Here is a 21,795-nt window from a genome sequence, read left to right on the forward strand (position 1 = left end):
AATATCTTGTATAACTTAAAATGATGAGAAAAATATTGATCCCTTCATAACATTTACCAGCATCACACACTATAATAAAAATAGTTACACTTTACGAACTGCAGCATTAAAGTCAAGAACACATCAGTGCATCAATAACTATTATCCAAAAATACAATTATTATTCTGAAATGGGCTCTTCTGCATATTGAGCACTTTTACCTTTTCTATTTCAAGTATAATTTGGTAATAACACTTCTGTACGTTTACTTAAGTACAATTTCTGCACTATACTGTAACAACTTTTACTTCAACGTTAATTCAAAGAGCTAAGAGCTTCACTTAATGAGATTCAAAACTTTATTATAAAACACACATTTTTACAAAACAAAAACATTAATTTACACGACTGGATTTTGATTGTAATGGCATCATCTTTATACATGACATTTTTTGAAAAATAATGTGCAAAATGTATCATGAATTTCAAACTCATGATTTTACCATGCCAGGCAAGCAGACACACTGACACGACACACGCTCACATGATTGTATGTTGCAGCCATTAACACTTCACTTGAGTAGCTGAGGCTTCTGACCTTTACTGCAGGAAATTATACCTTTGGGGTTGCAAAAAAATATTCTCCTGAGTGACATATGTTACACGTATAGTATATTACTGTTATTACACTGTTACTGCATTGTTGCTCTACTCCTACAAGGACATTACTTAAAATGAATTGCAGTTTTAGTGCAGATAGATGCAATTTAGCACTTTTATGTATCATCAGAAACATTACAGGAAATACAAGGGGTTCAGAGGTGATTTTCACACCTCATGTGTGCAAGTTTCATATTCGATTGTCACCAACTTTTGCTTTTCATCTTGTATACATCTTGTATACTAATACTGTTGTTGGTAGCGACTTTTTGTGCCTAATTTTGTAAATGATTACATTACATTAAATGTACACATGGAGCAATTCGGGTTGAAATGCCTTGCCCAGGGACATGTTGACTGCAGTGGGACTGGAAACATGATCCCAGTTTATGAGTGTTACATTGAAACACAAAATATGCTTCTGTTCAGCAGCAGTTCCTGACACTTGGCTCTTGCTTTGGCACTGAACACAGTGTGGTTTCCAAACAATAAACCTGAGGCTATGGTGAATGTTTCTAAACATCATTATACCCTACCTTATGCTAAAGGGAAGGGAATAATGAGGTATTTGAATAACTCAGCTCTCACTGTGTTGTCTTTCAACAACATGCACATTTCAGTCACTTACAGGCCAGACAGATCTGCGTTCTTTTGTGTGTACATGTACTGCACACATGTGTCTGCGTGTGTCAAGGCAATAACAGGTAGTGTGTCTATAATGTAGAGTAATTGATACCATCAACCACTTAAATTCTGCCTGGGGATACAGATTTGAGATTGCTCTTTAATGTATACAGGTACATACCTTTGCTATTTGTTTTTCCCTGCCAGTCTCTAGTGTCACAGGCAGTGTTGTTCTTTGGCAATTTACATTTGCATGTATTGAGTGACCTTCTGAACCTCTATAAAGCAGTACAAACACTGTTAGGAGTTCAATCATACTCCGCCGCATGTATAAAACAATTGTGTTCCTGTAAAAGAAGTGGACTGGTTGTTCCTTTCCAACAGCAACAAGTGACACTATCACGGTATGTGTTGTATGTTATGGTTAATAGTCTTTTTCCATACATTCAGTCCCCAACTGAAACATTTTGGTTTCAGGAGCAGCTCAGTATGACTGAAAGGTGATTCCTTTAGCCTTTTCATGTGTCAGACAGGACCTCTGTTATCACAAAGGCAGTAACCGTTCCCGTTATCCATCGCAGCATGGTTGCGGCCGATATCCAAAGTTTCTCTGCCAGGTTACTCCACCACGTCAGGTCACGATGCCAGCAAATGTGTTGATTGGTAGAGGGAGTCCTTTGCTCATGTATTTGCTGAGTCCAGCGTCTTTGTCCTCTCCCAAACTGAATTTTGACCTCATGGTTTTTTGGACAGAGTATCCGGGATCAAGACACGGGCAGATCTCAATGCTACAACACAAATAACAGTGAGCCATCAGTTTGGTTTCCACAGAAAATGGGTTGAGATTCACCACGATTTGGAGAATTGGATATCCCTTTGATCTGCAAGTGCTTTAAACACAATGATGGCTATCAATGATTATTTTCCTTAACAATAATACACTAAACCTGTGTAAGACCTTTACCCAATGTCGCATAACTCTCTTACCTTTGCACGTCTCTGAAGGTCCGACGACAATCTCTGTCCAGTGTAACAGTGAAGGATCGGCTTTCAAGAGTGCGAATCTTAATGTTGCTCATCCGAATCTTGGACTCCTGAGAATTTCAAAATAGAAGGATATTGTTGTATAAAAACAGAAACAAAGTTGTTTTAACACGAACAGTCTCTGTAATGATAATCCAATAGATGTTTTTGACTCACCATCATGTTGTTTTTAGATTTAGTTTGAGATTCATTGAATGTCAGTGTCAAACAGTTCAGATCTATGAGATAAAGGAAGAGAAAAATACGGAGCATAAGAATACAGAAAAAAATATATATACATAAAAACAAACTGATTTTCCTATGGAATATAGAGTATGTTAGAGAAAATACTGAACCTTCTGCTTCATTTGAGGGGATAGCACTGATCTGAGTGCCTGATGTCCTAACTGAGATTCCTTTGTCAACGTCTCGGCCACTTAATGTTACCTACACACACACACACACACATTGCATTTATACAAAAGGCATCCTGCACACAGCCACACAATCTAAAATGGATATTTCTAAGTAATTTAATAAGGAAATAATGCATAAAAAATACCTTTTTGTAATTCATTGAGACAACAGCCCCACATACCTCCCCTGAATTCTTCTTGTGTTTATCTGTTTGGGAGAAAGGCACATTGTTAAACGTATGTTGTCTACAGATAAAGGCAGGCAGGTGTGCACAGGTACCAAAGATATTATGACAAAAATAATCTACACGTATAGCTAATTCACCTCTAACTGACGCTGAGATCTGTCTGAACTCAGGGAACTCCATTTCTAGATGGGTAAGAAACACTTCTTCCACGGGATCCTTTGTCATTTTGGTGAATGTGATCTAATGGAAAACAAACTGCTTTTAAAACCAAAATACTGAACGGGAATACCGTAAATAGTGTTCGTAATAACATCCTTTGGTATGAAGCTTTTATAGTTGAAGTTTCACCTTCGAAACAAAACATTACAAAGAAAATGAATAACACTACCTTGACAAAGTAGATTGTGAAGTAGACAGGCTGCTGGCCGGTACGAACGTAGTAGGAAATGACATCAGACACGAAGGGCTCTTTGGGCCTCCCTGGGTTCATGTGTTGCTATTACAGACAACATTCATGTAAAGTTAAACATCCTGCCTGCATAATGTCATAATCACATGCTCATCTTGATGAAACTAAGGTCATGTCAAGTGAATATAGAGTCACAAAAAGGTGGTCAACTGCTTGTCAGGTAATTCTTCAGAAATACATGCTAATTATTTGATATTTTTAATGCCTACAGCATCAGCACAGTGTGAAGAAGTGTTAGAGTTCAAGTCACTGTTGCTATGGTTTCAATGACATCACCAATTTAATTTCCTTTTATCATAAGATCTTAGGCAACTTCCTGTGTTTCAACTTGTGCAGAGGACAGTTGCCACGTTGACTACATCGGTTCCGGTTAAGTGATGTCTGTTAATTATTCAGAACAGACTAGTTGCAACACAGTGAAAGAGAAAGTGTAAAACTAAAGAGAAACAAGCGTCTCACAAGTCCCTAACATTCAAACAAGTGCTTTATCTAACGCAGGGGATCTTCGGTAGATTTAGTTAGAAGTGTATCCTACCATCTTAGCCAGTTTGGGGATCATGCTGCCTAAACTCTGGATGTTAGAGTTATACCACGGGTCCACCATGCTTAAGTAGGAACCAAGAGTGCAGGGATTCCCCTTAGGTGGAAGAAGATTTTCCTGAAAAAAGGAACATGAAAGTGAATTCAACAGCAGTTAGTGAACAAGACAAGGTATTTTTCTGGCTTCTGCACATCTGAACTTTGCCTAAGTTAATATCATTTTTATGTGTCAATCTTGTATGCAGAGAGCAGTGGTAAACTAGGATATAAAAAAAAGTCTTTAGTGGAAAAAAACCACCTGAATTAATGTTAGTTTTAGAGTTATCTCATTGACATCAGACAACTAAAAACAGATTATAAGCAAGACAATTAAGCAAATGGCATGGAATATGGCTATTTTAAATTCCATAAAGTACCAAAAACAATAACATTTGAAAGCAAACGTATATACTATTTTTCTAATATCATTTTATATTAAGCCATTATTTAATATTGCACATTTTTCGATCCCATTTCATTGCACTTGAAGTTTGTTTAATGACTGCTACTGCATTGAAAATATCAATAGGCAAAAATCTGGGGTGAATTGGATGTTTTAGGATCTTGTCTTGTCTTAACTGAGCATTACAACGCAGTGTCGACACATTTATCTGAAAATAAACACACAATGAGAACATTGTAATGGGCATTTTTACATAATGATCTTGTTATCTCTAGAGCAAGGGTGTTCAAACTCTTTTCACTGAGGGCCACACACAAAAAAACAAACAAAGGTCTGGGCCACTCACTCGAGGCGAGGTATGTTGCCTCATAAGTTAAGTTATAAGTTAGCAAAATCAATCAAATGTAGGTAAATTAACGTTAATACCTGAATATGCTTTAAGAAACAAACATCCTGCATCACAGCTCTCAATAGGGTTTCGTTTATTTCAAGTATTGGCAGCTCATCCCTTAAAATAGAAGCTTCAGATTGCTTATAAGAAGGGGAAATACTAATGGTAAATTTCAAGCTGGTTATGCTGTTACGTTTTTTAAATAAAGTAAGATTTGTTAGAAAATGTTTTGAACTTGAATTTCTTTGTAAAGTGGGCTCTTTAACACATGAATACTACTATGTTATATCTGTTTACATATACATTTAAGTAGTACAATATAAGACAAGCACAAGTTTCATGTTAGGTACATATCCCATTATACTTTTAGAATTTGTTGAGAGCCAATTCAAAATGTCCAACGGGCCGCTTTTGGTGTAGAGCAGGCCGTAGTTTAGACACGCCTGCTCTAGAGGTTTGGTGACATTCTCACAAAACCAGGTTAATGTGTGTTGACAAGAGGAAGTGGCCTTACCTTGATAGAGGTGTTGGGAGTTGTGGGCCTGCAAACAGGGATGTAGTAAAACTGGAGGTTGACTTTCATTGTAAGAAAAAGCCTACGCGCTTCCCTTTTCCTGCAAAGACAAGCCGAAGATTTGTTAGAATCACAGAGTGGGTGCATGCTTCACTGAGCAGCAAAAAGGTTTTGGACTTCATCACTTCAAATAAGTAAAAGAAGAAGTACTGTTTAGCTTCCCAAACCTGACATTTTATGAATATAAAGTGATGAGTTTATAGTCCTTCAGTTCAGAAATTGTACTGTTAGTGCTAAAATTACTTCATACAGCCTTCATACAATATAAGGTAATTAGGTTCATTAAGGATTAGATGTGATCGCTCTGCAACTTGCTTTCTATAATGGTGTAAAATACATTTCCACCATACATTTTAGACATCCTTGTGACATTAACAGGTGTACTTTTTGAACAGAATAAATATTTTTGACATAAGGAAAATATTCTTCCTTCCACAGTTTAGAAGGAATCCTTTTAACTCTGTATTTTTGAAAACAGGAACAAAAAATACTATTTTCTAAATTTAAATCATCATAAATTCTCATGTGTTCACTGAATTACAATGTTGCATTTTCTGCTCTTGAGAAAGACCGACATTGACGAAGACTTGGCTGTCAGTAAGGTGTGATAGTAAATATAGATAGCGTGATATAAAACTGAATGCATTATATTCAGCTGTGGTTGGAGAAGCTTCATCCTCTGTGATACGAGGAGTCCCTCACCTGAAGAAGTAGTAGGCCTTTGCCAGGCGGCCCAGTACCCTGTCGTCCCCCATGGCCACTATCCTGGCAGTGAACTGTCTCTGCTGCTTGGGGAAGGGGTTTTGCATCTCACTTGTTCCTGCTCGCCTCTGCAGAGTCACCCCTCTTCCTCCTCCCCTACCTCCACCACCTCCTCCCCCTCCTCCTCCGAGGCTTGGGTGTTCCTCCAGAGTGTCCTGCATCAGCACCATGCTGTCCTTCACCGACGGTTTCATCTTGATGCCTCCACGCCGGAAAAGCCTCGCAGCATCTTGTTCACTGGGGAAAAGTAGAGGTAGAAACTTTAATCATTGTTTAAAAATGATGTAAAACTTGGACAACAGAAACAAGTGACACAACCGGTCCAATGATGAACATCACTAACATTCTCAAGTACAGCAAAAAACTCTTTCTTGAAACGAAATCAAGTGACTGTAAGAAAAAGCTCTTGCTGAAGATGATCTTCTTCTTTCAACTTAAATAACTAATTGAAAAACTCAAGGGCTGCTTTTCAAATTTTTTAAAAGACTGGAAATTCATTATTATTCAAGAAAGTACAATTGGGCATCTTGTTCATCTTAACTAGCATGACCTAGATTTACCTCTTGCATTGTTCCCATGATGTACTCATGCTGGCAGTGTCCAGAGATGACAATGGGAAGGGATCAGTGCTGGAGGGCAGGTCTCGTTCGATGCCACTGTCGTTGGACATGACGGAGAAGCGAGTCATGTCTGACGGCATCAGGTCGTTGGGAGACTCACCGAGCTCAAAGTCCTCCTGTTCCGGGCTGAGGGGGAACTGCTCTGTTATGGAGCTGGATCGAAACCACTTGGCCAGTTCTCGCCCTGTCGATATTTCAATTTAGAGGGAGATATTCATGTGGAACCACATTATAGAACATAACTTCATCATAAACCGATCACTGACATTGGTTTTCAGTCATGCATAAACGTTTTGATGAGAAGCTGCAGGGAACTCATGCCTGCTGTTCTCCTAGGAAAGAACTACAATTAATTCACATGAAAGGAAGGTCTGGGTGTTACATTAAAGTATTAGCATATTTGATCAGCCTGCCTTGTGATCCCTTAGCAATTAATGCATGAGGTGTCCTATTATAATAATTCAATTTCAGATATAATGCAAAGCTATCGCGGTGTGTGCTGCTTCACTGAGTATGATGGTTACATATTTTCTGGCATATTGTACTGAGAATCTAAAGGTCGAACTGTAAATGTACTGACGTCTTGGTCACAGTCGGTTTCACAGTACCATTGATTCAATTCAAATTTGTTCTGGTCAAATCGGTTTGTTACACTAGCCGAGTCCAGCTATGATAGGCTGAGAGGAACAATTCACCCCTCTGATATTCTTTCACTGTGAAAGCGATCTTAGTGGTATAAATAGCTTTTGAGTAATGAGTTCAAAGAACTTGGTGACACTTGCAAGATCACACTGAATTAATCCATTTAATCATTTCTCCCGGTATAATATGTGCCAGGCAAAAAACTATTCAGCGTTGGGTAAATAGTTCATCTTTATTCAGTTTAGCTGACTGGTGTTAACGACTTCCTCTAGACCACCCAATGTTCCTGAAGCCACTTACAGATATCCAGTTCCTCCGTCCACATGTGGAAGCTCATCTCTGGGTTAGGAAGAGGGCAGTCACACAGTCGTCCGCTAGACAATGGCTCTACAATACACACACACCAACACATGGAGGAAGAGAGATAGGAAGAGACCAAAACTGTCACAATGACACTTAAAAGAAAACATCTCCCCAGCCCCACAACAACTTCCTGATAGTGCTTCAATGGGATGAGCAGAAAGCAGATTCATCGGAGAGGTTGCTGACCAGATCATAGCTGGGAAAAAAGTGGATGTCATGGGAATAGATATCCGGAAAATTATAAAAATAAAGACAACACGACTCGACTGTTTTGGCCACAGAGTAAACAGCATGATAGAGTCAAGGTCAGATTTTTGCAACAACCGGTGTGTCAAGTTCTTGCAAATGCAGAAAACATGCAAAATCCTTCACCCACAGTGGGATTGCACATTACCATGAACAGTGTGTTCACTCTGTGGTTTTGCAGTGAATTATTTTAGTTGCAATGTGTGAACCCGATAAAACTCCCTCTCCAATTAATTTCGACATGTTTCCCTAATCAACACAACTGCCATGCGTATAACCCACGCATGAGCAAGTGAGATCCCTGTAGGACTCCCACATTCCTGTGAACATCTCTAGCCACAATAGTTTTACGAACAAAATTGGATACAATTCCCAGAAGTACACACTCCATGTCACATTCATCATCCCTTTAGAACAGTTTAATCCAACCAAAAAGCAAACATTTGGTATACCTAATGCAGGTCAGTTTGTATGTTTAGAATGTTTTCAACAGTTAATAAAACCTCATAACACACAGAAACACTTCTCAGCAAGAGAAGCTGAGACACTTGTCTTGCAGCGTCTCTCAGCTTTATAACCAGATGTAGCTGCGGTTCTTGTGGTTCCCCTTCCTTCATTGCTACAGAGATACGTTTATTGATGCCTGAGACAGTGCAGCTGTGCTTTATGGAAACCCTGCCTTGCATAGCTCTGCTGCATTTCCTTTTCATGTAGCTACATACCCGAGTCTGTTTCGGAGAGGATCTTGCTATACAGCTGCTGCAGACGTCTCCTGAGCACTCCCCCATCCCCTTTGCTGCCCTCCTCCACGCTCTGCTCCAGAGCCGCCAACACTTCCTGAAAGTGCGACTCGACGTCTTGACCCATGTCCTGTCACAAAACACACAAAGACATGTGGGTGAACACACATGCACACAGGAAGATAGACACATTCAGACTCTGTATTAATAGCTAAGCGGTGAGGGGTCAGATGCACGCATGTGTGTTTGACTTTGTAAGAAGAGGTGTTACTTTAGGATCGGTGCCAGCAGACACTTCCACCACACAGCTCAGAGACTAAAAACCTTCATTCAGGATGTTTCACATAACACGTACATACTGTAGGAGGCAGTGACTATTTTTTATCTGTGAGCAAAAATGGACCATTACAAGAAGATAGGTCATGCTACTACTTAGTACTTGCAATACCGCAGCATCGCCCAACATTCTCTAAAATGACCACAGAGATTATGCATGTGACTCCACCATACAGGGAGGTCATTCACCTCCCTCTGAATTGTAACAGTCATCATATGCAATTGTGCATTCGTCAAGGGAAAAATATGGCAAAATGCAAAAATTAAGAAGGGATGTTGTGAAATCGTATTTAATCACAATTCTTCACAGAATGAAGATGACTTACGAGGAGAATATGGTTATATCCTTTGCTTTTCCGAGATATTAGGCTGTTTTCTTCACAGTATTACAGATTTACATATAAATACTTTCAGCAGTAACCACCTGCCAATCATAGTGTTGAGAGAGGAGGGATCAAGTGATAAAGTAGATCCTCTTTGAATGATGCCTAACCGATCAGTGAACTGAATGAGGCTGCTGGTAGCACAGTCCAAATGCTTACTCAGTATATTCAGCCATAGATTTTCATAGATAGTATGATATACCATATAATTAGTCTTGTAGAGATCCACTTTCATGTCAGAGGAAAACACTAAAGATGCATTTTGTCCAATGAAGCAGATACGGTGTTATTGTAAAGCTCACTGACCAGCCTACTTTCAAAAACATCAGCACACACTACACTGAGCCTTAGTAAGGAAATGAATGAGCAACAGCAAACTTGGTAATGGTAGTCAAGTCACATTTGATAACAAATATTGAGTTAATAAGTGAGCAATTAAACATGGGGAATTCTGAGCTTTCCACTGAACAAGAGAAAATGGGCAAGCATGCGGAAATCTTCACATTTACAAAATCCTTTGGAGTATAAGGAAAGGTTTATCAGAGAAAAATATCAAGGCCATGAAACCTGCATACTGGACAGAACAAGACTCAAAAAATGAACAGGAAAAAGCATCATACTGTAGCTGTGCCATTCAGTGAGCAGACAGCAAGATAATAAACTAGAGAACTGAAAAGAGAAGGAAGAAAGAAAGCACAACGGAGCATTACCATGCAGCGCTACTCACCTTTAGGGCTTGAGCAAGTCTTGGCCCGTGGCACTGTTCTTCTCCTAAGGCAGCCTGTATAGAGTGTTGGATCACACTGCACATGTGATTGAAAGGGTCAACAGATCCGGACGTCTCAATATCTCCCAACAGAACCATTCCCAAAGAACCAGAGAAGACTTCAGGGTCAGCCAGGACGAAGACCCTGAAGGGATTTACATGACAGTTTGAGTGATGGACAGGGAAGGAAGTTCGACTATATGCAGCAGCACGAGAACGAGAATATACGTCATTGTAAATCTTCACTCCCCCAAGGCTTTTATTGTACCCTGGGACATGTGATTTTTATTTATTTATGGCTCACCTATCCTGGAACGGATAGTGCTCATTCTTCAGTCTCTGCTCCGCTGTGACCATCCTCTGGTACATCAGACCTGTGGATCAAATTAGTATTTATTGACAGCATATGGTTGTAAATCCTCACGGCTGGATAGGCAGATGCATTCTTGATAATGAGACAGTTAATTTAACCATAATGCAACTTTTCTTGGAGTGACGGCCTCTTCAGGAATTGCTATAAGTGTGAAATCTGCTCATGTAGTCTGACTGGTTGCTAAATTCTGCAGCTTAAGTGCTAGTGTCAGTCAAACTTGTTTAATGGCTATGTGGCATCTGCTGTCTTTCTGGTATCTTAGGTTTGGCTACATTCTTGTCTTATTTCTACACTATTTTCTGACTTGCTAAAATAAACACATGTTGTCTTCCCTTTTATGAATCTTTGTTATACCACGATATGATTTAAATGTCAACAGTATAAAATATACATAATTATGTAGTTTATCAGAATGGTATAAACAGTGTCTTAAGAATAACGGGCAGTTTCTTTACGTCACAAAGTTGTGCTATATTTTATTGAAATTTGGATGTATATTTTTGTGACAAATGGCCGACCTTACACTTTTCATGCCCACTCAATATTGTATTGTATTTTGATGTGCTATTGCTTAATAAAAATTGGTCACACAAAAAAAAGAATAACGGGCAGTAAATATTGAGTTAAATTTGACACTGATTATCAGAAGGAACTCATCAAGCAGGTTGTTTTGAAGCCCAGACGTAAATGAAGCATCTCTTGTTTGAAATGCAGACTGCAATGTCAAGGTTCCAGTTTAATAATACCTGGAATGGAGCATTCAGTTTTGAGCTGCCTCGTGTAGCTGAGGCCTACGCTGCAGTAGGGATGAGGGTAGGTAAGGAGTCTCTTGCAGAAGTCATAAACGCGCTTGTACAGCTCATCTGGAATGTAGGCTGTCTGGAATATCAACAAGCACACACATACACTATTGTTACAACTAATGCAGGAAACAAAAACATGAATTGCCTTTTTCCGTTAACCTTAAGTGGATTTGATCTGAAAAAAAAATCGGCTTACATGCCATCTTCTCAGGTTTCCACTTCCTTGTGGACATTTTCCCCAGAAATAAAAATAAATTTCCCTTGTGTTACATGTAGGTATTTTTACAGAAACTTCCTCATTGCATGTCTTAAATAGTTCCATTGTGTCATTTCTTTGGCATACCAATACATCACAGTCTGGGAACAAAATGGTGGATTTTGAGATTTCTCTCACAAGGTAAAAAAGGACTAAAGGAACTGGAAACAGTGATGTTACAGAAATGTTTTCCTGGGTATAGCTGTGGAAACTGAGTAAGCAGGCATTCAATAGATAATGTAAAAAAAAAAAGATGCGCAAGTAAGTTTAAATGTAACAATGTTTGAGGAAAAACTCACCTGAATGATGGCATACATCAGTGTGTGGAGCAGAGGGATGATGAACCTGCGAGAGTCCCATCTCTCAGCCTGCAGAGAAAACACACACACACCACACACCCACACACCCACACACCCACACACACACACACACACACACACACACACACACACACACACACACACACACACAGGGTGATGTCACCAGAGTCATTTGATGAATCAATAAGTTGATTAAGGAAAATCATACATCTTAAAAATTAAGATTGGCAGCTTATGTGTTTTCATGTTTCATAGACCATCCAATAGTTGATGATTGTCTTAATTACCAGGTAAATAATATAGCTTTAGTAAATAGGCGAATAATCCAGACAAAGCCAGGGGTAAGTGTTTAAAAATAAAGAAATTATAATTATTTCTGGAAATCTTGAGTTTCAAAGTGTCATAATAGTGCCACTGCTGAGACAAAGTACCTTTTCCAGCTCTTTTATCAGCAGCCACACCAGAGATAAGCTGTTTGCAGGATTGTTTTGAACCTTCTTATGAAGTGTCCATCTCAGCATTCCTACACACAAAAAAAAAAAAAAAACACAAGCCATTAACTGATGCAAGTTTTTCACTGGACTAACACAAACTTGCTAAATGTGTCACACTTTTCTCCGTTACAATGCTAATCCAAAAATGTATGTGATGACTAACATTACCCACATACTGCTGACACAGATAGAAGTTCCGCAGTGGAATTAACACAAACAGACGTCTAATCTGCATGTCCAAATATACTGAATAATGATCATGTCATTGAAGGTACATTTATTTATTAAATGGTAACGGTGTTTTTGTTTTGTTATCATAAACCTCAAGTTAAAACCCAGATATATATATTGTGTACAATGTCATAAATTACCCCCCAAAAAACGTCCAAATATGAATACTTTTAAATTCATTTCAGTGTGTTGCAGTTTATCTATCATTACCTTTGTTGAGACAGTCTGGGGACAGCTGGTTGTCCGTTTCCCTGGGCAGCACAGCCTGGATGCTGCGGTACAGTTCAGACTCTGGGACTGCGGGGTAGCAGTGAGCTGGCAAAAAAGAGGAGAGGTTGGTTGTTTTGGTCTGAATATGAAAAACCATTAAGTATTTTTTTATAAGAAACATCCATGAACAACTATGGTATTTATCTTTTAGGGAATAAATACATTTAAAAGCCAGAGGGAGGAAGCAAATGACTGCAGATAACCATGTGGGAAAAGGAAATGTGAGGATTCCAGGAAGATAAATTCATGTTTTGCATATCAGCACCATGTGCATAAAGTGTGTGTTGTTACCTGTTGGCTCCATACTGAAGATACTGCTTGAGCTATCCCAGTGGTCCCTGTTTGTCATGTCTCACGTGCATTGTGGGTCTATCAACTTAATCAGAAAAAGACATGGACAGGAAGAGTGAGTTCAGTGGGTAGGACCGCCTGCTTGACACTACATGTGGGTTAGAGATGACCACTTTTCTTTTTTCTGTCTGCTTGCTGACAGCAGAGTGTAAAATAACACAGATACATTGCATGAAGTTAATTAAAACTCTTCAACTTCAGAGGCGAGCTGACAAGAATATTATCTCTACAGTACATGCATGGGTCTCGATATGTTTCTTTTTTTGTATACCTGTGCAAAATATATTGCCTCCAGTATCATGTATATCAGTGTAAGCAACGCTGAAGGGTCACATGATTAAATAATACAAGTTTTTCAAGTGTACCAACAAAAACGGCTACAAACAGACACAGATACACACTGCACGTGCCAGAAGCTGATGCAGTCTCACTGTAACTCTAACACTTATAGAAAGTTTTCCTAACAAATAACCTTCTTTGATTCATGCTACTTACTTTTTTCTCAGGTCTCACACATTATGAGTCATCCTGAAACCTCCACAACACTAAATTCTGATTTGAAGTTGGCCAAATCTACCTAAAGAAAACACCCACTTGATAAGTTCCAGTTGAAATGTATTCATCAACAATAAATGCCACTTTTAAACCACAAGAAACACTCATTTGAATTCTCGTCATTTCCTGCATCATGTATACAGTATACACATAGTAGAGAAGGAGACATCCATGATTCTGTCCTATTTATGAACATTTTTTAAAGCTCTACTACTTTCCTCTAAACAAAATGACCATACATTTTCTTTGTAAGACATCTTGCACATCAAATGGCTGACCATAACCTTAGAGTAAAGTAAGCACTAGAAATGTGTCATAAGAATTCTCAGTGACAAGAACAAAAAACATGTTGATGAATAAGCAGAAAGCAGTTTTTTTATCTTGTCAAACTCATTATTGAACTTTTTAGCAACCAATAATAGGAAATCAAACGATCAAAAATGTATATCTGTTGCATCACACAAGGTAACCACACAACTAAAACCGTCCTCATCCATCTCCCAATGCCCAGGTCTTTTTTCATAAACTCACCCTGTGCAGGCACGGACCGACCAGTCCTGCAGGTCTTTTACATACACACACTGCGCTCTCTGTACTGAAACTAACAAGTGTGTGACGGAGACAGAGAGAGACACAGACAGAGAGAGAGAGAGAGAGAGAGAGAGAGAGAGAGAGAGAGAGAGAGAGAGACACAGACAGAGAGAGAGAGAGAGAGAGGGAGGTGACAGCGAGTCATTGCTAAATACATTTCCTCTTGTGTGAGGGTATGAGGTAGTGACAGTGTGTGTGTGTGTGTGTGTGTGTGTGTGTGTGTGTGTGTGTGTGTGTGTGTGTGTGCGCGTGCGTGTTTGTGTGTCAGGAGAGTTGATGGGGGACAGTGAGAGAAGAAAGACGTGGGGGGAGTGTTTCATGTGCAGGTGTCGGAGTTTGTCAAGACCTCTGACTCACAACATTTTTCTGACACACACACACACACACAAATGAAAGGATTTTGTTATGGATTAGCCTTAATCCCTCTCAGAAAAGCAGTGCTTTCAAAAACAGCGAGTTAGCAGCGCTGCCTCAGCAGCTGAACATTTGACCACAAGTTTCCGGTTGCCTCTGGTGTGTTCACTCTCTGTTTCACTCTCTCCCCCATCTCTTGGTTTACATCTTCTGTCCTCTATATCTGGGGTCCGTGATGCGCATGATGTGTCAAATAAGTGTTTCTGTCTTTTATCTTTCTTCTTCTTTCATACATAAAAAAAACTGACTGGACGAAATTGATGAAAAGAAGAGTTTGGATACACACATGAACATGGGTCTGTGAATTTCCCATAAACATGCATGCAAAAACGCAAATATGCAAACTTACACTGTTTTAAACCTTCTGACGGAAACTATTAATGAACTGTAGGAGCTGACACATACGCAGCATTTCCTCTGTCAGAATGAGTGGGCAGACAAGACGCTATTTTTAGACAGAGAGAGAGACAGACAGACAGAGAGACAGAGAGAGAGACAGACAGAGAGAACATTAAAAGATTCAACAAATAGAATCTCATTCACAACCTTTCCAAATAACTAGCTTAGAAAAACCACACTCTGCAAATATTCATAGAAAATGTGCTTCCTAAAACACAAAAGCACCTCAATAGCTTTTTGTTGAACGTGAAGCTCTTACTACTGTAAAATATTTAAAAGATTGTATTTTTTAATACTTTCACATGCTTATTTGTGTATTTCTTATACAAAGAATTATCCAATCTTACAAGCACATTTTCGCTGACAAACAACACCAGAGTAGAAAGGGTATTTGAGTTGGTTTAAAGGTCCCCTATTATGCAAAACACACTTTTTGCTGTCTTTTATACATAAATATGTGTGTAAGGAGACTCAAAAAGTGTCAGAAAATCCAACCCTCTGTCTTTTCCTCCTTACGCACATGTCTAAAAAAGGGGATACAAACACGTCAGAGACATGTTTTTTTTAATATATTTGAGACCTATAATATATGCCATAAAAGAGCATAGTAGGAGACCTTTAAACTACATTAAGTAATCAAACTAAATGTGTGTTAAACACACTGTATTTGTTGTCATTGAGGTTGGATCACTGGGATTTACTGTAGTAAGTCAAAGCACTTAAAGAGGACATATAATGCAAATTTTCAGGTTTCATATTTGTATTTTGTTTACATGCTTTGATGTTCAAAGGGTGCTCTTCTCATTCTGCCTGCTGCATCTTTATACCCTCTGTCTGAAACCAGAGCCCAGTCTGCTCTGATTGGTTAGCTGGCTGGCTCTGGTGTGACTGTTCAACCACTTAGAGTTGTGTTGGAAATGCCCCTCCTCTTAGTCAATTACGTACAATGTGTTTGAGTGCTAACCAATAGAAGCGTGAGTGTTACATAATAATGTCATTATGTTACAGAAGAGAACAAAGAGCCCAATCGAGGTTTGGGAGTGATCTTTGGGGTTTTAGCCTTTGCAGACCATTTACATGCACAAAAACCTATATAACAGACTACAGGAAAAAGCATAGCAGTGGCCCCTTGATGTTGCAGATACACACAAGGAAGTATGAAATATGTACGCACAAATAATCTTGTACCCTTTAAACCTAAACACATGCATGAGCAAGTGCATGTGAGTTTACAGCTCCAAATATTACCAATCAAAGTCAATCCTTTGACCTTCCTTAACTACTTCACTGTGCACATATGCCATATTCCACCATTTTATCAAAGTGGTCAGGTATAGACTACCGTACACAAGCGCAAACTGACTTTGATTTGTTTGTACACATCGTTTCTTTTGCCTCGTTAGTGCCAGTACAATCTGTCAAAAGGCTGAGAGAGGTACCAATAAAAAGACAACAAAACCACCTTTTGACCATTTACGGCTTATGACGTGAAATATTTCATGATACACCTACAGCTCATCTACAAGGGCAGTCATCGGCATGCATCGCAGTGGTCAGCTGGAGTCATAAACAATGTGACCAACAGAAATAAACAGGAGAAGTCATTTCCGTTCAGGCACGCTGCAGATCTCTCAGAAAACAGGAAGAACCTGACAGTGACGTCTGGAAGTGGGTTCGTAAGAGCAAGAGAAAGGTGGTGTTGCAGAGGGGGGTGGGGTTGTTGAAGTGTTTTCTTGATTGGAAATCCCCAACCTAGGATAGCATGTGGTGTATGGACACAGATGGGGCATATACCTGGACCAATAGGAAGAGCAATGAAAGCACCTGCAGAGTTTGTCCCCTATACAGCAAACATGGAAAACCTGAAACAAAAGTACAAAGTGACAACACTTGGAAGTCCCACATAGGGAAGTTTACTGTGTGTTCAAAGTGGCTTCTGGTAAAGGCAACGTCATTAAATACCTTTTTCGTTTCTTTTTCAAGAAAAGAACAAAATGACACTTTAAATCTGGAGAGGAAGAAGTCGTTGAACGGCTGCTTCCGTCTTCTCTCCACATTTCAGCTGAGAGTTTACATTTGAGCATTTGAACAACTGCATGACAGGCCGTTTTTTTTTTACCTTTGATTAGAACCATCCACAAAACTCAAGGCTGTGACAAACAAACGTGCAGAAAACACACGTATTGACATTCAGTTGCAAAGAAACCCGTTAAACTTTTAATTTAGTGTGAGCAACAGGGGATATAAATCTAGGTGATTTCCTGCATCAACACAGGACAATATGAGGAAGTCTTCTTTGACCGGTAAATATGTGTGTGTGTGTGTGTGTGTGTGTGTGTGTGTGTGTGTGTGTGTGTGTGTGTGTGTGTGTGTGTGTGTGTGTGTGTGTGTGTGTGTAAACCTGCCTTGCCAGAGTGACCAGGGATTATTTCCTCCTCAAGGCCTACATTCATTGCACATACACCAAAATGCCCAAAATCTGCAACAAACAGGAGAATATTTCTTTAAAATATTAAACAAATGTTCTAATTGGAGGAGCTACTGTAGATACAACATCCAATCCAACAAGGTATGAATGGACAGGTTAAGGATATCTATGCCACTGGTGTCGTGTGCTAAAACCATCAGGCAGGAGGAAGGTAGATAGGAAGAAGTAGGGATACAACGGGGGTTTCCCAAGAAGGTGTGTGTGTGTGTGTGTGTGTGTGTGTGTGTGTGTGTGTGTGTGTGTGTGTGTGTGTGTGTGTGTGTGTGTGTGTGTGTGTGTGTGTGTGTGGGTCAACTGACCACACAGGGCTCAGTTGAGGATGTGGCCTCTTGGGTTGGATTAGCAGTAAAACTATTTTAAAACTCACTATAAAGGCTTTTTAGGTCACAGAAAAGTACATTCAGTTGAGTGTAAATTAGTAGGAATTGCATGACCACTCAATTGCATGCATCTGGTGTATGTATTTGTGCCAATGTGTTACAGACACCGTTTTGAAACAGTGGTAGTTTGTGTGTTTGTCTGTCTGTTTAAATCTTCTTAGTTATTTAACAAAGTATTTGTTCAAAACTCCTTAAACTGACAGATGCTGCCTCTGAGCGTTGTACTTCGAGTAAATCCTTTACAAGGCCCTTTAATGCAGACATTTTCATCAGTGTTTTGGAATAGTGATTACATTCATTCGTTATACATCAAACACTTCTAAATCCATTCTTAGCTCCTAACAAAGCTGGCATTGTTACCATAGATACGTACAGCTCGGATTTTGACTGAATTACAAGACATTTTTGCTTTACAGAAGGAAGGGTAGAGGCTATTTTGTTGTCTGCTGCCGCTGTCACTTTGGCTGAGACATTGTCAAGGTGCTGGTCAATCAGGTTCAATCAAATACAAATAGTTTGGCTTTTCTGCAAACTGACGTGAGTGGAAAAGCAAACATTTTTTCCAGAGATGCCAAAGAAAATGTTGAAAATCTGTAGACAAATGTGAGGCAGCAGATCTTATCTAGCCACTGTGGCTAAATGAGGCAACGCAGTAATAGAAGTAAACCTCCACAAAAGGTCACAGGGTGTGAAGTGATCAAAATGCTACAAGCACAGGATGCACTGCGTTACATAGACATGTTGAGCGCCAGAAATAGATCTACAGACACACACACACAGTTGAATTGGCATTAGCAACGATCGTGACTGCTTTCCAAGGAGCCCACAGACACATGACTGTGCCAGGAAGTGTTGCGGTTTGTTTTCATATTCCCTACAGGACAAACAAAAAGGTTGGCGTCTCAAATTAAAGAGAATCTGTGGCTGTCTGCATTTTTGGAGTTAAATTAAGAGTGTTTTGCAACAACTTTGGGTTAGGTTGTTATTTGAAATGTTATTTCAGGTTTACCGGGAAGACTCCACATTCGTGTGGGCTGAAGAGGGCATTTCAGGGCAACATCTGCCTAAAGTAGCAAATGTGGTGTACAGGTTATAAAACATAACCATCAAACTCCAGCTAATCATTATTTAATTGAATTAGTTGAATGGTATGTGGAATATTTCTTGATTAATTGACTGATCATTACTCAGATTATTGTAAAAAAAAAAGTTAATAATACTTTCCTTAAGCCTGAAAGTAACACTTGTTTCTTTAAAAGATCAAAGCTCAAAATACATAATTTACTATGAAATAAAATACACAAGCAGCAAAACCTCACAATTTAGAAACTGGAACTAACAAATGATCTACTGAGGATTGACTAATCGATTATGAGACATGATGAGGCACTACAAAGCTCCTCAAGACAACATTTTGTCAAAAAAACTGACTGATATAAAGTGTATTGTAAACACTTTGCCGTTTACGCATGAGGCAGGGTGTCATGTCGAGTGACTGAAGTAATAGCTTGAATTACAGAGGTCATCTGACTGAGCTCAAATGGTCGAAGCCTTAGCTGAGGCATAGCCAACATGTTTTGATCTCCCTGCCTTAAATTACTATGTCTCTTAAAGCTAAAAGGGAAACATAACTACAAGAGGGTTTATTGAGTTGTTTTACCCCGCAGCAGGAGGAAATACTCAACAAGTCTTTTCTATCTGTTCTTTGTGTTTGCAGCATAAGGAACAGCTTCTCACTGTTCAGCTGTTTGTCTTTCCAAAATCACAATTATAAACAAAATAAAGTTTAGACGCATTTAGTATATCGTTCCAAACTTCTAAGAGGGGGACATTTTGTAGAACACTGCGGGGTCTTTACATGGAAATGTCTCATGTCTAATGTGGTAGCACAATGTGTCACGCACTACCCTTCAATCAAAGGACCTCATTTTAACAAAACATGAAAAAGAATGATCGACTGTTCCTGTCTCGCAGACAAAGTGGCACAGATAGACCCAAAGGCCGATACAGTACAATAACCAAGAAATGGCTGGTATTAATTAGAGATAATTCATTTCAAGGTGCACCTGTTGCAGTCATCACCTCAACCTAAAACTATCCAAAATATGTTGTACTGGCGAGGTGAGCCAATGTCTAGGTTACCACAAAGATCAAACTTAAACCACGTGTAAAGCACTTTGAATTGCCTTGTGTTGAAACGTACTATATGAACTTGCAATGCCATGTGAAGCGCTCATCATGTGTTGTAGAATTATGACAACTTATTGTTATTTACAATGATATTCAATGTCTGCACAAGTTATTACCTCAGAACAAAGTTCAAGACTGGATTACAGCATTACATTTATAGCCTTAAATATTCCAATCACTGTGTTCATTGTTTCCTCATGTCTAACTGGAAAGCCTCACCCAATTGTTGACATCCTCAATCAGATTTTTAACATTATTATTTTTAACTGAGCATTGCGTGCAACATGTTGTCACTATAACGGCTAAAGATTCAATGGACGTTGTTGTTTTATGTTTTATTCTGTACCGTTTTAAATGTTCTCATGTTGTTACATTTTGTAAAGTTTTGTGATCTATACTAATTACACACACACACACACACCACACACACACACACACGCACACACGCACACACGCACACACGCACACACGCACACACGCACACACACACACACACACACACACACACACACACACACACACACACACACACACACACACACACACACACACACACACACACACACACACACAAGCCACCCTGCATCCCCTTATCCGCCAAAGTGGTACCAGGAAGCAAGGATCTAAAATAAGGAAGCTGGAGGAAATAAAGCTGTGCTCTTAGACTCCCAACAGACACAACAGAGAGCAAGAGCTTCAATCAGATCAGGCTGTTTGTTATCAAACCCTTGTTATTATCTCAGGAGGGAAAACATAAACTGAAGTCTTTGTGTCTTCCTGTGTCAGAAACCATGCCGTGTGGAGTTTATCTTATAGCCTACCTTATAAGAGCCCATTCAAAAAAACAAAGATGCATGTAAACAAAGGGCTTTCCAGACCTACAGTATGTGGCAGCAAGGAATCCCTGCTGAGGTATTTCAGTCATATGCTGCACAGTAAACCACAAGTATCCGCCACATCTTATCTGCATGGTGCACTGCAAGTGGCATTTACGCTGTTAAACTTTACTACTAACAGAATCAGGTAAACAAATACTGTGCGGCTCACCACTGGGAAATGTAGCCTACATATAGTCAAAACTTTAAGAGTCATGAAGAACAGCAAAACAATTGTAAGAAATATAATATGATAGAAAAGCGGCGGATATAAGACGACCTCCGACAAATAAACAGGTGAGAGAAGATGATTACTACAGGCCAACATTATATCCTTTCAATAATAGCTAGTTAAAATGTGCAGTCATCGACATTAACTCACGAGTACGCGCTGTATAGTTACACAGCTATGTAAACAAAAGTCAAATGGTAATACATGAAATATTTCTGTGTAAACGAGAACTCACCTGAGGTTAGGTTGTGCACGCGGCTCCATTTACAAACTGTATCATCTACTGTCGGTGACACGTTATTGTTCACTTTACTCTGACTGACTAATTTATCCGACATGCCGTCAGACCACGCCCATTGCTGCCACTGACCAATGGTGTGCCACCAAGGCTTGCATTGGTAACCAATC

The 21,795-nt window shown here is 39.3% G+C and overlaps 1 protein-coding gene across 2 annotated transcripts; it reads right to left on the bottom strand.

Moving 5' to 3' along the window:
- Positions 1 to 325: 325 nt before the first annotated feature.
- Positions 326 to 21,766, bottom strand: LOC134864374 (phosphoinositide 3-kinase regulatory subunit 6). Of its 2 annotated transcripts, none has more exons than XM_063883297.1 (21): positions 21,623 to 21,766; positions 13,204 to 13,288; positions 12,853 to 12,957; positions 12,349 to 12,440; positions 11,897 to 11,965; positions 11,285 to 11,417; positions 10,470 to 10,539; positions 10,127 to 10,310; positions 8,663 to 8,810; positions 7,632 to 7,718; positions 6,630 to 6,873; positions 6,010 to 6,306; positions 5,248 to 5,347; positions 3,896 to 4,018; positions 3,280 to 3,387; positions 3,029 to 3,131; positions 2,850 to 2,911; positions 2,644 to 2,734; positions 2,465 to 2,526; positions 2,252 to 2,358; positions 326 to 2,052 (listed from the first exon to the last, which is right to left on the bottom strand). In XM_063883297.1, the coding sequence occupies exons 2-21, from the start codon at positions 13,259 to 13,261 to the stop codon at positions 1,896 to 1,898; spliced, it is 2,400 nt and encodes a 799-aa protein (XP_063739367.1). In that variant the 5' UTR covers positions 13,262 to 13,288; positions 21,623 to 21,766; the 3' UTR covers positions 326 to 1,895. The 2 variants fall into 2 exon arrangements, with proteins under 2 accessions (XP_063739367.1, XP_063739366.1); XM_063883296.1 differs by lacking the exon at positions 21,623 to 21,766 and adding an exon at positions 14,350 to 14,427.
- Between the last annotated feature and the right edge of the window lie 29 nt (positions 21,767 to 21,795).

This window comes from Eleginops maclovinus, chromosome 5 (genome assembly GCF_036324505.1).
Source record: "Eleginops maclovinus isolate JMC-PN-2008 ecotype Puerto Natales chromosome 5, JC_Emac_rtc_rv5, whole genome shotgun sequence".
Lineage (NCBI taxonomy): Eukaryota > Metazoa > Chordata > Actinopteri > Perciformes > Eleginopidae > Eleginops > Eleginops maclovinus.